This window comes from Oncorhynchus clarkii, unplaced genomic scaffold (assembly GCF_045791955.1).
Source record: "Oncorhynchus clarkii lewisi isolate Uvic-CL-2024 unplaced genomic scaffold, UVic_Ocla_1.0 unplaced_contig_12468_pilon_pilon, whole genome shotgun sequence".
Lineage (NCBI taxonomy): Eukaryota > Metazoa > Chordata > Actinopteri > Salmoniformes > Salmonidae > Oncorhynchus > Oncorhynchus clarkii.
The window spans coordinates 291,005-308,301 of record NW_027261138.1 but is presented as its reverse complement, the minus strand read 5'-3'; the positions used below and the strand labels follow the sequence as shown (position 1 = coordinate 308,301).

The 17,297-nt window shown below is 39.7% G+C and overlaps 1 protein-coding gene across 3 annotated transcripts in view; it reads right to left on the bottom strand.

Annotated features, from left to right (window-relative positions):
- The window catches only part of LOC139405191 (anoctamin-5-like), an 85,882-nt gene that overhangs the window by 33,788 nt on the left and 34,797 nt on the right, over nt 1–17,297 (bottom strand). The window contains exon 1 of one of the 3 annotated variants that reach the window (XM_071147621.1): nt 9,020–9,277. The exons of 1 other annotated variant lie outside the window; for it this stretch is intronic. In XM_071147621.1, the coding sequence (XP_071003722.1) occupies nt 9,020–9,031 (12 nt within the window). In that variant the 5' untranslated portion in view covers nt 9,032–9,277. Of the gene's footprint in view, nt 1–9,019; nt 9,278–17,297 lie in introns of those variants that run through there. One more of the 3 variants, XM_071147620.1, reaches the window with a different exon arrangement.

The following is a 17,297-nucleotide window of genomic DNA, read 5'->3' as shown; positions in this document are numbered from 1 at the left end:
AGCATATCACTCAGAATGAAGCGAGGTACTGGGCATGGTAGGACAATAGCAACAGTCTAGTTAGCATATCACTCAGAATGAAGTGAGGTACTGGGCATGGTAGGCCAATAGCAACAGTCTAGTTAGCATATCACTCAGAATGAAGCGAGGTACTGGGCATGGTAGACCTATCTATATATTGGAACGTGCTGTAACTTTTTGTAAATCTAGCCTTGTCTCAGAACTGTTTGTGCTGTCTATCTGGCAAGACAGCACATACAGTTCTGGGACAAGGCTAGATTTACAAAAAGTTACTGCACGTTCCAATATATAAATCAGAGATCATGCTGGCCTTGTCAAGCAGACCACCATAGTCCTTGTGCCCAAGAACATCAAGGTCACCTAAATGACTATCACCCAGTAGCACTCACATCTGTAGCCATGAATGGTTTAAAAGGCTGGTCATGGCATCACATCAACACCATCATCCCAGACACCCTGGACCCACTCCAATTCGCATACCGCCCCAACAGATCCACAGATGATGCAATCTCCATTGCACTCCACACTGCTCTTTCCCACTTGGACAAAAGGAACACCTAAGTGAGAATGTTGTACATTGACTTCAACACCATAGTTCCCTCCAAGCTCATCTCTAAGCTAAGGACCCTGGGACTGAACAACTCCTTCTGCAACTGGATCCTGGACTTCCTGACAGGACGCCCCAGGTGATGAGGGTAGGCATCAACACATCCTCCGTGCTGACCCTCAACACGGGGGCCCCCTCAAGGGTGCATGCTCAGTCCCCTCCTGTACTCCCTGTTCACCCATGACTGTTTGGCCACGCATGACTCCAACACCCTCAATAAGTTTGCCAACAACACGACGGTGGTAGGCCTGATCACCGACGACAATGAGACAGCTTATAGGGAGGAGGTCAGAGACCTGGCAGTGCTGTGCCCGGACAACAACCTTTCCCTCACCGTCAGCAAGACAAAGGAGCTGATCGTGGACTACCGGAAACAAAGGGCCTAGCACGCCCCGTTCACATTGACGGGGCTGTAGTGGAGTGGGTTGAGAGCTTCAAGTTGCTCGGTGTCCAGATCACTAAGGAACTGTCATGGTCCAAATACATCAAGATAGTCGTGAAGAGGGCACGACAACACATTTTCCCCCTCAGGAGACTGAAAAGATTTGGCATGGGTCCTCAGATCTTCCTTAATGTCCTTCCGCTGCACCATTGAGAACGTCTTGACTGGCTGCATCACCGCTTGGTATGGCAACTGCTCGGCATCCAACCACAAGGCGCTACAGAGGGTAGTGCGTACATCATTGGGGCCGAGTTCCCTACGACCCAGGACCTCTATACCAGGCGGTGTCAGAGGAAGGCCATGAAATTTGTTTTTTTATTTTTTTTATTTTACCTTTATTTTACTAGGCAAGTCAGTTAAGAACAAATTCTTATTTTCAATGACGGCCTAGGAACAGTGGGTTAACTGCCTGTTCAGGGGCAGAACGACAGATTTTGTACCTTGTCAGCTGGGGGATTTGAACTTGCAACCTTTCGGTTACTAGTCCAATGCTCTAACCACTAGGCTACCCTGCCGCTAGTCAAAGATGTCAGCCACCCTGTTCTCTCTGCCACCGCACGGCAAGCATAGCAATGTACCAAGTCTGGAATCAACAGGACCCTGAACAGCTTCTACCCCCAAGCCATAAGACTGCTAAATAAAATCTAATAAAATCTAAGTTTATTTGTCACGTGCGCCGGATAGAACAGGTAATACCTTACAGTGAAATGCTGAATACAACAGGTGTAGTAGACCTTACAGTGAAATGCTGAATACAACAGGTGTAGTAGACCTTACAGTGAAATGCTGAATACAACAGGTGTAGTAGACCTCACAGTGAAATGCTGAATACAACAGGTGTAGTAGACCTTACAGTGAAATGCTGAATACAACAGGTGTAGTAGACCTTACAGTGAAATGCTGAATACAACAGGTGTAGTAGACCTCACAGTGAAATGCTGAATACAACAGGTGTAGTAGACCTCACAGTGAAATGCTGAATACAACAGGTGTAGTAGACCTGACAGTGAAATGCTGAATACAACAGGTGTAGTAGACCTGACAGTGAAATGCTGAATACAACAGGTGTAGTAGACCTCACAGTGAAATGTTTACTTACAGGCTCTAACCAATACTGCAAAAAAAGGTATTAGGTGAACAATAGGTAAGTAAAGAAATAAAACAACAGTAAAAAGACAGTGGAAAATAACAGTAGTGAGACTATATACAGTAGAGAGGCTATATACAGTAGAGAGGCTATATACAGTAGAGAGGCTATATACAGTAGAGAGGCTATATACAGTAGAGAGGCTATGTACAGTAGAGAGGCTATATACAGTAGAGATGTTATATACAGTAGAGAGGCTATATACAGTAGAGAGGCTATATACAGTAGAGAGGCTATATACAGTAGAGAGGCTATGTACAGTAGAGAGGCTATATACAGTAGAGATGTTATATACAGTAGAGAGGCTATATACAGTAGAGAGGCTATATACAGTAGAGATGTTATATACAGTATAGAGGCTATGTACAGTAGAGAGGCTATATACAGTAGAGATGTTATATACAGTAGAGAGGCTATATACAGTAGAGAGGCTATATACAGTAGAGAGGCTATGTACAGTAGAGAGGCTATATACAGTAGAGATGTTATATACAGTAGAGAGGCTATATACAGTAGAGAGGCTATATACAGTAGAGATGATATATACAGTATAGAGGCTATGTACAGTAGAGAGGCTATATACAGTAGAGATGTTATATACAGTAGAGAGGCTATATACAGTAGAGAGGCTATATACAGTAGAGATGTTATATACAGTATAGAGGCTATGTACAGTAGAGAGGCTATATACAGTAGAGATGTTATATACAGTAGAGAGGCTATATACAGTAGAGAGGCTATATACAGTAGAGAGACTATATACAGTAGAGAGGCTATATACAGTAGAGAGGTTATATACAGTAGAGAGGCTATAAACAGTAGAGAGGCTATAAACAGTAGAGAGGCTATAAACAGTAGTGAGGCTATATACAGTAGAGAGGCTATAAACAGTAGTGAGGCTATATACAGTAGAGAGGCTATATACAGTAGAGAGGCTATAAACAGTAGAGAGGCTATAAAAGTAGCGAGGCTACATACACCGGTTAGTCTGGCTGATTGAGGTAGTATGTACATGTAGATATGATTAAAGTGAGAGTAGCAGTAGCGTAAAAGAGGGGTTGGCGGGTGGTGAGACACAATGCAGATAGCCCGGTTAGCCAATGTGCGGGTGCACTGGTTGATTGAGGTAGTATGTACATGAATGTATAGTTAGTGACTGTGCATATATGCTAAACAGAGAGTAGCAGCAGCGTAAAAGAGGGGTTGGAGGGGGCAGGCACAAAATGCAAATAGTCCGGGTAGCCATTTGTTTACCTGTTCAGGAGTCTTATGGCTTGGGGGTAAAAACTGTTGAGAAGCCTTTTGTAATAGACTTGGCACTCTGGTACCGCTTGCCATGCGGTAGTAGAGAGAACAGTCTCTGACTGGGGTGGCTGGGGTCTTGTGTAGAGGTCCTGGATGGCAGGCAGCATAGCCCCAGTGATGTACGGGGCCATACGCACTACCTTCTGTAGTGCCTTGCGGTCGGAGGCCGAGCAATTGTCGTACCAGTGATGCAACCAGTCAGGATACTATCGATGTTGCAGCTGTAGAACCTTTTGAGGATCTGAGGACCCATGCCAAATCTTTTTAGTTTCCTGAGGGGAAATAGGCTTTGTTGTGCCCTCTTCACGACTGTCTTGGTGTGTTTGGACCATTCTAGTTTGTTGGTGATGTGGACACCAAGGAACTTGAAGCTCTCAACCTGCTCCACTACAGCCCCGTCGATGAGAATGGGTGCGTGCTTGGTCCTCCTTTTCCTGTAGTCCACAATCATCTCGTTAGTCTTGGTTACACTGGGGGATAGGTTGTTATTCTGGCACCACCCGGCCAGGTCTCTTACCTCCTCCCTATAGGCTGTCTCGTCGTTGTCGGTGATCAGGCCTACCACTGTTTTTTATTTTTTATTTTATAATATGTTTATTATTTTCCAATAAAAAATCTAATAAAAAAGACAGCAATACAAACAATGACATTCATTGTACTGTTGAATGGGACGGCCAATGTAGAGGACAAAACAAAACCTAACTCACACATACATAATAAAACAAAATCCTATTAGGTGGTACATGTATAAGAAGACAGCATATAGTCATTACAAGCAGTGTAGTTAAGCCAAAAATAAATATTGAGTGGAGTACAGCACAGAGTACCACTGTTGGGTCATCTGCAAACTTAATGATGGTGTTGGAGTCGTGCCTGGCCATGCAGTCATGGGTGAACAGGAAGTACAGGAGGGGACTGAGTATGCACCCCTGAGGGGCTCCATTGCTGAAGATCAGCGTGGCAGATGTGTTGCCACCTGGAGGCGGCCTGTCAGGAAGTCCAGGATCTAGTTGCAGTGGGAGGTGTTTAGTCCCAGAGTCCTTAGCTTAGTAATGAGCTGTGTGCATTCTCACGTAGGTGTTTCTTTTGTCCAGGTGGGAAAGGGCAGTGTGGAGTGTGATTGATATTGCATCATCTGTGGATCTGTTGTGGCGGTATGCAATTTGGAGTGGGTCTAGGGTTTCTGGGTTAATGGTGTTGATGTGAGCCATGACCAGTCTTTCAAAGCACTTCATGGCTACAGACGTGAGTGCTACGGGTCGGTAGTCATTTAGGCAGGTTGTCTTTGTGTTCTTGGGTACAGGGACTATGATGGTCTGCTTTAAACATGTTGGTATTACAGACTCAATCAGGGACATGTTGAAAATGTCAGTGAAGACACCTGCCGGTTGGTCAGCACATGCCCGGAGCACACGTCCTGGTAGTCCGTCTGGCCCTGCAGCCTTGTGTATGTTGACCTGTTTAAAGGTCTTACTCACGTCGTCTACAGGGAGCGTGATCACACAGTCGCCCGGAACAGCTGATGCTCTCATGCATGTCTCAGTGTTGCTTGCCTCGAAGCGAGCATAGAAGTGATTTAGCTCGTCTGGTAGGCCCGTGTCACTGGGCAGCTTGCGGCTGTGCTTCCCTTTGTAGTCTGTAATAGTTTGCAAGCCCTGCCACATAAGACGAGCGTATTGACGCGTTGCCTGTTTGATGGTTCGTCGGAGGGCATAGCAGGATTTCTTATAAGCTTCCGGGTTAGAGTCCCGCACCTTGAAAGCAGCAGCTCTACCCTTTAGCTCAGTGCGAATGTTGCCTGTAATCCATGGCTTCTGGTTGGGGTATGTACATACAGTCACTGTGGTTACAACGTCCTCAATGCACTTATTGATGAAGTGAATGGCTGATGTGGTGGACTCCTCAATGCCATCGGAGGAATCCCGGAACATATTCCAGTCTGTGCTAGCAAAACAGTCCTGTAGTATAGCATCTGCTTCACCTGACCACTTTTTTATTGACAGAGTGCTTGTATTCACTGGTGCTTCCTGCTTTAATTTTTGCTTGTAAGCAGGAATCAGGAGGATAGAATTGTGGTCGGATTTACCAAATGGAGGGCGAGGGAGAGCTTTGTATGCGTCTCTGTGTGTGGAGTACAGGTGATCTAGAATAGTTTTTCCTCTGGTTGCACATTTAACATGTTGATAGAAATTAGGTAGAACTGATTTAAGTTTCCCTGCATTAAAGTCTCCGGCCACTAGGAGTGCCGCCTCTGGGTGAGCGGTTTCCTGTTTGCCTGTCTAGTTGTTATGTTGTAATCATGTTATGTTGTAGCTGCGTCTCTTCCTCTTGCCAATAAGTGGGATGTTGGCCTTGTTATTTTTGACTCATCACATACGCTGCTATTACTGTTTTTTGTCTATCTTGTTGCCTAGTTACTATTTCCCTACCTATTGTGAGCTCCAAAAGTATTGGGAAGGTGACACATTTTTTGTTGTTTTGGCTCTGTACTCCAGCACTTTGGACTTGAAATGATACTATGAGGTTAAAGTGCAGACTGTCAGCTTTAATTTGAGGGTATTGACCCTTTTTGCACTAACCTTTCTTTGACTCATGTTTATTTATTTATTTTATTTCACCTTTATTTAACCAGGTAGACTAGTTGAGAACACCTTTATTTAACCAGGTAGGTTAGTTGAGAACACCTTTATTGAACCAGGTAGGCTAGTTGAGAACACCTTTATTTAACCAGGTAGGCTAGTTGAGAACACCTTTATTTAACCAGGTAGGCTAGTTGAGAACACCTTTATTTAACCAGGTAGGCTAGTTGAGAACACCTTTATTTAACCAGGTAGGCTAGTTGAGAACACCTTTATTTAACCAGGTAGGCTAGTTGAGAACACCTTTATTTAACCAGGTAGACTAGTTGAGAACACCTTTATTTAACCAGGTAGGCTAGTTGAGAACACCTTTATTTAACCAGGTAGGCTAGTTGAGAACACCTTTATTTAACCAGGTAGGCTAGTTGAGAACACCTTTATTTAACCAGGTAGGCCGGTTGAGAACAAGTTCTCATTTACAACCCGCGACCTGGCCAAGATAAAGCAAAGCTGTGCGACAAAAACAACAACAACAGAGTTACACATAAACAAACGTACAGTCAATAACACAAAAGAAAAGAAACATAGAAATGCACATAGAATGTACAGTGTACATGTAGAAGAGTAGGGAAGTAAAGGCAATAAATAGGCCATAGATGCGAAAATAATTACAATTTAGCATTAATACTGGAGTGATAGATGAGCAGATGATGATGTGCAAGTAGAGATACTGGGGTGCAAAAGAGCAAGAGGGTAAGTAACAATATGGGGATGAGGTAGTCGGGTGGGCTATTTACAGATGGGCATTTATAGTGACAGTAACAGGTACAGTGATCGGTAAGCTGCTCTGACTCATCGCATACGCTGCTGCTACTGTTTACCTTCTTTGTTCCTAGTTACATGTCTCACGGTTAGTCCACACCCGTTGTTTACCAAGCATGTTGATGAATAACATTTGATTTGATCTCTACAGATGTATTTTTGTTATTTAGAAACCGGAGCAGTTATTTTTTTGGAACACTGTCATGGCACAAATGAACCACCTCAATGGGTTATGGTTATGGTTAGTGGCCGACCCAGTAAAGCCTGCAGCTCTTCCCATTCATTTTAAATGCATGATTGGGATTCTTACTTCACCCGTCCCCCCCAACCCCCATGTCCCTTGTAACGCACCAGGGCCTATGTACTTTCCACTGTCTGACACGCACGCACGCACACACACACACACACGCACGCACGCACGCACAGGAAGCCATGTTGAGAAAGAGACCTGTTCCCTGTTCATTGCTGCTACAGCTGTTCATATACCTATAAATAACTAACTGCACCCTGCATATTCTAGAACCGGCCTAGCTGACATTGCTACAGTAGCTGTCTGGCCCATAGCTGCTCTTAGAATTAACACAACATAAAACACTGGGCGTAGTCGTCCCCCCAACACACTAGGTCCAGTCCCACTCTCTGTACCCCCTTACCCCTAAAAAAAAAATAGACAGGACTCTAACTGCAGTAGTATTAGCACATCATAAAACTAGACAGGACTCTAACTGCAGTAGTATTAGCACATCATAAAACTAGACAGGACTCTAACTGCAGTAGAATGATCACAACAAAACAACTAGACAGGATTAGCTGCAGAGAGAATGCTCAACAAAAACTAGACAGGATTAGCTGCAGAGAGAATGCTCAACAAAAACTAGACAGGATTAGCAGCAGAGAGAATGCTCAACAAAAACTAGACAGGATTAGCTGCAGAGAGAATGCTCAACAAAAACTAGACAGGACTCTAGCTGCAGTAGAATGATCACAACAAAACAACTAGACAGGACTCTAGCTGTAGTAGAACAATCACAACAAAACAACTAGACAGGACTCTAGCTGTAGTAGAATGATCACATCATAAAACTAGACAGGACAGGATTAGCAGCAGAGAGAATGCTCAACAAAAACTAGACAGGACTCTAGCTGTAGTAGAACAATCACAACATAAAAAAAACTAGACAGGATTAGCTGCCGAGCGAATGCTCACAACCAAAACTAGACAGGATTAGCTGCAGTAGAATTAGCACAACATAAAAACTAGACAGGATTAGCTGCAGTAGAATTAGCACAACATAAAAACTAGACAGGATTCGCTGCAGTAGAATGATTACAACATAAAAACTAGACAGGATTCACTGCAGTAGAATGATTACAACATAAAAACTAGACAGGATTCACTGCAGTAGAATGATCACAACATAACAACTAGACAGGACTCTAGCTGCAGTAGAATGATAACATAAAAAACTAGACAGGACTCTAGCAGCAGTAGAATGATCACAACATAAAAAACTAGACAGGACTCGCTGCAGTAGAATGATAACATAAAAAACTAGACAGGACTCGCTGCAGTAGAACAATCACAACATAAAAAACTAGACAGGACTCGCTGCAGTAGAATGATAACATAAAAAACTAGACAGGATTCGCTGCAGTAGAATGATCACAACATAACAACTAGACAGGACTCTAGCTGCAGTAGAACAATCACAACATAAAAAACTAGACAGGACTCGCTGCAGTAGAATGATCACAACATAACAACTAGACAGGACTCTAGCTGCAGTAGAATGATCACAACATAAACACTAGACAGGATTCGCTGCAGTAGAATGAGACAACATAAAACACTAGACAGGATTCACTGCAGTAGAATGATCACAACATAACAACTAGACAGGATTAACTGTAGTAGAATGATTACAACATAAACAACTAGACAGGATTAGCTGCAGTAAAACAATCACAACAAGCACTATAGGCATAGCAGTCCCCACACCCTAGACCTCTCACAAACCTCTCACAAACACATTGTTCTGTCCTGTTTGACCAGTAGCTACGAAGGGGGAGGGCGTGCGAATAGAAGAGCACTTTACCTCCTCTTCCATGGCCCTCTCTCCGAATAGTATGTCTGCCAAGCATCAGCTGTGACTCCCGCTATGTCTGCAATGAGCTGAAAGGCAGCAGGGCCTTTTACACAGCCAGAGTGGTTGCTTCTTCCCCGCGTGCACGGACGGACGAGCCCCTAACTCACTTATTTCCTCTCTCTACTCCCTCTCTCCTTTACTCCCTCGTTCACAGGGGGGGAGAGGGGCTTCATCCAGTCCAGTTGCAGCCCAGGACAAGCCCACACTCGCTCAGACATCCAGAGGAAAGAGGGATGAGAGAGAGGAGGGGGAGAGAGAGAGCAGAGGCGAGAGAGAGCCAGTGAGAGGAGAGAGAGAGAGAAAGAGAGAGAGAGAGAGAGAGAGAGAGAGAGAGAGAGAGCCAGTGAGAGGAGAGAGAGAGAAAGAGAGAGAGAGAGCAGAGAAGGGAGAGAGGGGGAGAGCGAGAGAGACAGAGAGACAGAGAGAGAGAGAGGGAGAGAGAGAGAGAGAGAGAGCAGAGGAGGGAGAGAGAGGGGGAGAGCGAGAGAGACAGAGAGAGAGAGAGAGAGACAGAGAGAGAGAGACAGAGAGAGAGAGAGAAAGAGAGCCAGTGAGAGAGAGAGAGAGAGAGAGAGAGAGAGAGAGAGAGAGAGAGAGAGAGAGAGAGAGAGAGAGCAGAGGAGGGAGAGAGAGGGGGAGAGCGAGAGAGGCAGAGAGAGAGAGAGAGAGCCAGTGAGAGGAGAGAGAGAGAGAGCAGAGGAGGGAGAGAGAGGGGGAAAGGGAGAGAGAGAGACAGAGGAGGCTCCTAGATGACGTCAGCATATCAGCAGCAGAGCCTCCTGTCTGCCAGTAACCCACTAATGTAATGGTTGAGTTCCTGCCAGACTACAATTGTAGACATTTGTCAGATTTTACATTGGCTGGATAGGTATTTAACATATCAGCTAACCACAACATACGGAAAGTTCAGAAAGTATTAAGACCCCTTCACCTTTTTCCACATTTTGTTACGTTACATCCTTTTTCTAAAATTGACTAAATACAAGTTTTTCCTCATCAGTACACACTCAATACTCCATAGTGAAAAAACTAAAATACCTTATTTACATAAGTATTCAGACCCTTTGCTATGAGACTCGATAATTGAGCTCAGGTGCATCCTGTTTCCATTAATTATCCTTGAGATGTTTTCTACAACTTGATTGGAGTCCAACTGTGGTAAATTCAATTGTTTGGACATGATTTGGAAAGGCACACACCTGTCTATATAAGGTCCCACAGTTGTCTATATAAGGTCCCACAGTTGTCTATATAAGGTCCCACAGTTGTCTATATAAGGTCCCACGGTTGACGGTGCATGTCAGAGCAATGTGCTGATGCCGGACTGCACAGTCGATGAAGTGGCATGCAATCATTGTCTGATACAGTGCAACACAAGTCGACCAATAACAGCTCTTTGTTTCAACACCAGGGGAGAACACCAGGAAGTGATGTCATAACAGGGGCAGAATGTAGCTAAGACGTCAGGGAGTATCTTAATGTAGAGAATGAAGAGAGTACAGAACTGTGAGAGTATAGAGGTATGACAAATGCATTGCGACTTCTCTGATTTCCTCAATGCATTTAAAAAAAGTATCTATACATGAAACATTAATTCACTACATTCCCCTGATGATAGAAAGCAGAGGATCCCAACAGGGCATCAAAACAGAAAGCCATTTTGTTTTCTTGGAGAAAAAAACTTGATTCACGTTGAGCACTGCAAAAATAAGGTCCTAGAACTCACTGAAAACTCTGTCTGACAACATTCAGAGATACAGTGCCTTGCGAAAGTATTCGGCCCCCTTGAACTTTGCGACCTTTTGCCGCATTTCAGGCTTCAAACATAAAGATATAAAACTGTATTTTTTTGTGAAGAATCAACAACAAGTGGGACACAATCATGAAGTGGAACGACATTTATTGGCTATTTCAAACTTTTTTAACAAATCAAAAATTGAAAAATTGGGCATGCAAAATTATTCAGCCCCCTTAAGTTAATACTTTGTAGCGCCACCTTTTGCTGCCATTACAGCTGTAAGTCGCTTGGGGTATGTCTCTATCAGTTTTGCACATCGAGAGACTGAAATTTTTTCCCATTCCTCCTTGCAAAACAGCTCGAGCTCAGTGAGGTTGGATGGAGAGCATTTGTGAACAGCAGTTTTCAGTTCTTTCCACAGATTCTCGATTGGATTCAGGTCTGGACTTTGACTTGGCCATTCTAACACCTGGATATGTTTATTTTTGAACCATTCCATTGTAGATTTTGCTTTATGTTTTGGATCATTGTCTTGTTGGAAGACAAATCTCCGTCCCAGTCTCAGGTCTTTTGCAGACTCCATCAGGTTTTCTTCCAGAATGGTCCTGTATTTGGCTCCATCCATCTTCCCATCAATTTTAACCATCTTCCCTGTCCCTGCTGAAGAAAAGCAGGCCCAAACCATGATGCTGCCACCACCATGTTTGACAGTGGGGATGGTGTGTGTTCAGCTGTGTCGCTTTTACGCCAAACATAACGTTTTGCATTGTTGCCAAAAAGTTCAATTTTGGTTTCATCACCAGAGCACCTTCTTCCACATGTTTGGTGTGTCTCCCAGGTGGCTTGTGGCAAACTTTAAACAACACTTTTTATGGATATCTTTAAGAAATGGCTTTCTTCTTGCCACTCTTCCATAAAGGCCAGATTTGTGCAATATACGACTGATTGTTGTCCTATGGACATAGTCTCCCACCTCAGCTGCAGTTCATCCAGAGTGATCATGGGCCTCTTGGCTGCATCTCTGATCAGTCTTCTCCTTGTATGAGCTGAAAGTTTAGAGGGACGGCCAGGTCTGGGTAGATTTGCAGTGGTCTGATACTCCTTCCATTTCAATATTATCGCTTGCACAGTGCTCCTTGGGATGTTTAAAGCTTGGGAAATCGTTTTGTATCCAAATCCGGCTTTAAACTTCTTCACAACAGTATCTCGGACCTGCCTGGTGTGTTCCTTGTTCTTCATGATGCTCTCTGCGCTTTTAACGGACCTCTGAGACTATCACAGTGAAGGTGCATTTATACGGAGACTTGATTACACACAGGTGGATTGTATTTATCATCATTAGTCATTTAGGTCAACATTGGATCATTCAGAGATCCTCACTGAACTTCTGGAGAGAGTTTGCTGCTATGAAAGTAAAGGGGCTGAATCATTTTACACGCCCAATTTTTCAGTTTTTGATTTGTTAAAAAAGTTTGAAATATCCAATAAATGTCGTTCCACTTCATGATTGTGTCCCACTTGTTGTTGATTCTTCACAAAAAAATACAGTTTTATATCTTTATGTTTGAAGCCTGAATGTGGCAAAAGGTCGCAAAGTTCAAGGGGGCCGAATACTTTCGCAAGGCACTGTACATGTTGCTGACAAAGCAATTCAAGGAGCCTATATCCGACACTATAGTACACAATGAACACAAACACTATGGCTATTCATCGTTCAACCAAATCAATACAAACAAACCTTAAGCCCTGAAAACAACACCAGAGAACAAAGTACAGACAGCCGCAGCATGATAACATCAGACTGATGTTTCTGTAATTGACTGGGCCATGTGTCATGTAATCTACAGATGAACCCTGAGGAGTGTCAACACACCATACACTCGTGAAGAAACCAATATGTTCCCTATATTCACCTTTCCCTTGGCCCTAACCCTTCAATGTTTACAGATCTGTAAGGTGGAAATCAATATGGCACAGACAAAAAGGTTCTATCCAGAACATAAAAGGGCGTCTTCGGCTGTCCACATAGGAGAACCTTTTGAAGAACCCTTTTTGGTTCCAGGTAGAACCCTTTTTGGTTCCAGGTAGAACCCGTTCCAGAGTTTTCACACACATGGTACCCAAATAAGTTCTACCCGGAACCAAAAATACATTATACTGAACTGTATATAGACTTCACCATGTTGTAAATATATTATACTGTCCTGTATATAGACTTCACCATGTTGTAAATATATTATACTGTATATAGACTTCACCATGTTGTAAATATATTATACTGTATATAGACTTCACCATGTTGTAAATATATTATACTGTCCTGTATATAGACTTCACCATGTTGTAAATATATTATACTGTATATAGACTTCACCATGTTGTAAATATATTATACTGTCCTGTATATAGACTTCACCATGTTGTAAATATATTATACTGTATATAGACTTCACCATGTTGTAAATATATTATACTGTATATAGACTTCACCATGTTGTAAATATATTATACTGTATATAGACTTCACCATGTTGTAAATATATTATACTGTCCTGTATATAGACTTCACCATGTTGTAAATATATTATACTGTATATAGACTTCACCATGTTGTAGATATATTATACTGTATATAGACTTCACCATGTTGTAGATATATTATATTGTATATAGACTTCACCATGTTGTAAATATATTATACTGTCCTGTATATAGACTTCACCATGTTGTAAATATATTATACTGTATATAGACTTCACCATGTTGTAGATATATTATATTGTATATAGACTTCACCATGTTGTAAATATATTATACTGTCCTGTATATAGACTTCACCATGTTGTAAATATATTATACTGTATATAGACTTCACCATGTTGTAAATATATTATACTGTCCTGTATATAGACTTCACCATGTTGTAAATATATTATATTGTATATAGACTTCACCATGTTGTAGATATATTATACTGTCCTGTATATAGACTTCACCATGTTGTAAATATATTATACTGTATATAGACTTCACCATGTTGTAGATATATTATATTGTATATAGACTTCACCATGTTGTAGATATATTATATTGTATATAGAATTCACCATGTTGTAGATATATTATACTGTCCTGTATATAGACTTCACCATGTTGTAAATATATTATACTGTATATAGACTTCACCATGTTGTAAATATATTATACTGTCCTGTATATAGACTTCACCATGTTGTAAATATATTATACTGTCCTGTATATAGACTTCACCATGTTGTAGATATATTATACTGTATATAGACTTCACCATGTTGTAAATATATTATACTGTCCTGTATATAGACTTCACCATGTTGTAGATATATTATACTGTATATAGACTTCACCATGTTGTAAATATATTATACTGTCCTGTATATAGACTTCACCATGTTGTAGATATATTATACTGTCCTGTATATAGACTTCACCATGTTGTAAATATATTATACTGTCCTGTATATAGACTTCACCATGTTGTAAATATATTATACTGTCCTGTATATAGACTTCACCATGTTGTAGATATATTATACTGTACTGTATATAGACTTCACCATGTTGTAAATATATTATACTGTCCTGTATATAGACTTCACCATGTTGTAAATATATTATACTGTCCTGTATATAGACTTCACCATGTTGTAGATATATTATACTGTATATAGACTTCACCATGTTGTAAATATATTATACTGTCCTGTATATAGACTTCACCATGTTGTAAATATATTATACTGTCCTGTATATAGACTTCACCATGTTGTAGATATATTATACTGTATATAGACTTCACCATGTTGTAAATATATTATACTGTCCTGTATATAGACTTCACCATGTTGTAAATATATTATACTGTCCTGTATATAGACTTCACCATGTTGTAGATATATTATACTGTCCTGTATATAGACTTCACCATGTTGTAAATATATTATATTGTATATAGACTTCACCATGTTGTAGATATATTATATTGTATATAGACTTCACCATGTTGTAAATATATTATACTGTCCTGTATATAGACTTCACCATGTTGTAGATATATTATACTGTATATAGACTTCACCATGTTGTAGATATATTATACTGTCCTGTATATAGACTTCACCATGTTGTAAATATATTATACTGTCCTGTATATAGACTTCACCATGTTGTAGATATATTATACTGTATATAGACTTCACCATGTTGTAAATATATTATACTGTCCTGTATATAGACTTCACCATGTTGTAGATATATTATACTGTATATAGACTTCACCATGTTGTAGATATATTATACTGTATATAGACTTCACCATGTTGTAGATATATTATACTGTATATAGACTTCACCATGTTGTAAATATATTATACTGTCCTGTATATAGACTTCACCATGTTCTACATATATTATACTGTATATAGACTTCACCATGTTGTAAATATATTATACTGTCCTGTATATAGACTTCACCATGTTGTAGATATATTATACTGTATATAGACTTCACCATGTTGTAGATATATTATACTGTCCTGTATATAGACTTCACCATGTTGTAGATATATTATACTGTATATAGACTTCACCATGTTGTAGATATATTATACTGTATATAGACTTCACCATGTTGTAAATATATTATACTGTCCTGTATATAGACTTCACCATGTTGTAGATATATTATACTGTCCTGTATATAGACTTCACCATGTTGTAAATATATTATACTGTATATAGACTTCACCATGTTGTAAATATATTATACTGTCCTGTATATAGACTTCACCATGTTGTAAATATATTATACTGTCCTGTATATAGACTTCACCATGTTGTAGATATATTATACTGTATATAGACTTCACCATGTTGTAAATATATTATACTGTCCTGTATATAGACTTCACCATGTTGTAGATATATTATACTGTCCTGTATATAGACTTCACCATGTTGTAAATATATTATACTGTCCTGTATATAGACTTCACCATGTTGTAAATATATTATACTGTCCTGTATATAGACTTCACCATGTTGTAGATATATTATACTGTACTGTATATAGACTTCACCATGTTGTAAATATATTATACTGTCCTGTATATAGACTTCACCATGTTGTAAATATATTATACTGTCCTGTATATAGACTTCACCATGTTGTAGATATATTATCCTGTATATAGACTTCACCATGTTGTAAATATATTATACTGTCCTGTATATAGACTTCACCATGTTGTAAATATATTATACTGTCCTGTATATAGACTTCACCATGTTGTAGATATATTATACTGTATATAGACTTCACCATGTTGTAGATATATTATACTGTCCTGTATATAGACTTCACCATGTTGTAAATATATTATACTGTCCTGTATATAGACTTCACCATGTTGTAGATATATTATACTGTATATAGACTTCACCATGTTGTAAATATATTATACTGTCCTGTATATAGACTTCACCATGTTGTAGATATATTATACTGTATATAGACTTCACCATGTTGTAGATATATTATACTGTATATAGACTTCACCATGTTGTAGATATATTATACTGTATATAGACTTCACCATGTTGTAAATATATTATACTGTCCTGTATATAGACTTCACCATGTTGTAGATATATTATACTGTATATAGACTTCACCATGTTGTAGATATATTATACTGTATATAGACTTCACCATGTTGTAAATATATTATACTGTCCTGTATATAGACTTCACCATGTTGTAGATATATTATACTGTCCTGTATATAGACTTCACCATGTTGTAAATATATTATACTGTATATAGACTTCACCATGTTGTAAATATATTATACTGTCCTGTATATAGACTTCACCATGTTGTAAATATATTATACTGTCCTGTATATAGACTTCACCATGTTGTAGATATATTATACTGTATATAGACTTCACCATGTTGTAAATATATTATACTGTCCTGTATATAGACTTCACCATGTTGTAGATATATTATACTGTATATAGACTTCACCATGTTGTAAATATATTATACTGTCCTGTATATAGACTTCACCATGTTGTAGATATATTATACTGTCCTGTATATAGACTTCACCATGTTGTAAATATATTATACTGTCCTGTATATAGACTTCACCATGTTGTAAATATATTATACTGTCCTGTATATAGACTTCACCATGTTGTAGATATATTATACTGTACTGTATATAGACTTCACCATGTTGTAAATATATTATACTGTCCTGTATATAGACTTCACCATGTTGTAAATATATTATACTGTCCTGTATATAGACTTCACCATGTTGTAGATATATTATACTGTATATAGACTTCACCATGTTGTAAATATATTATACTGTCCTGTATATAGACTTCACCATGTTGTAAATATATTATACTGTCCTGTATATAGACTTCACCATG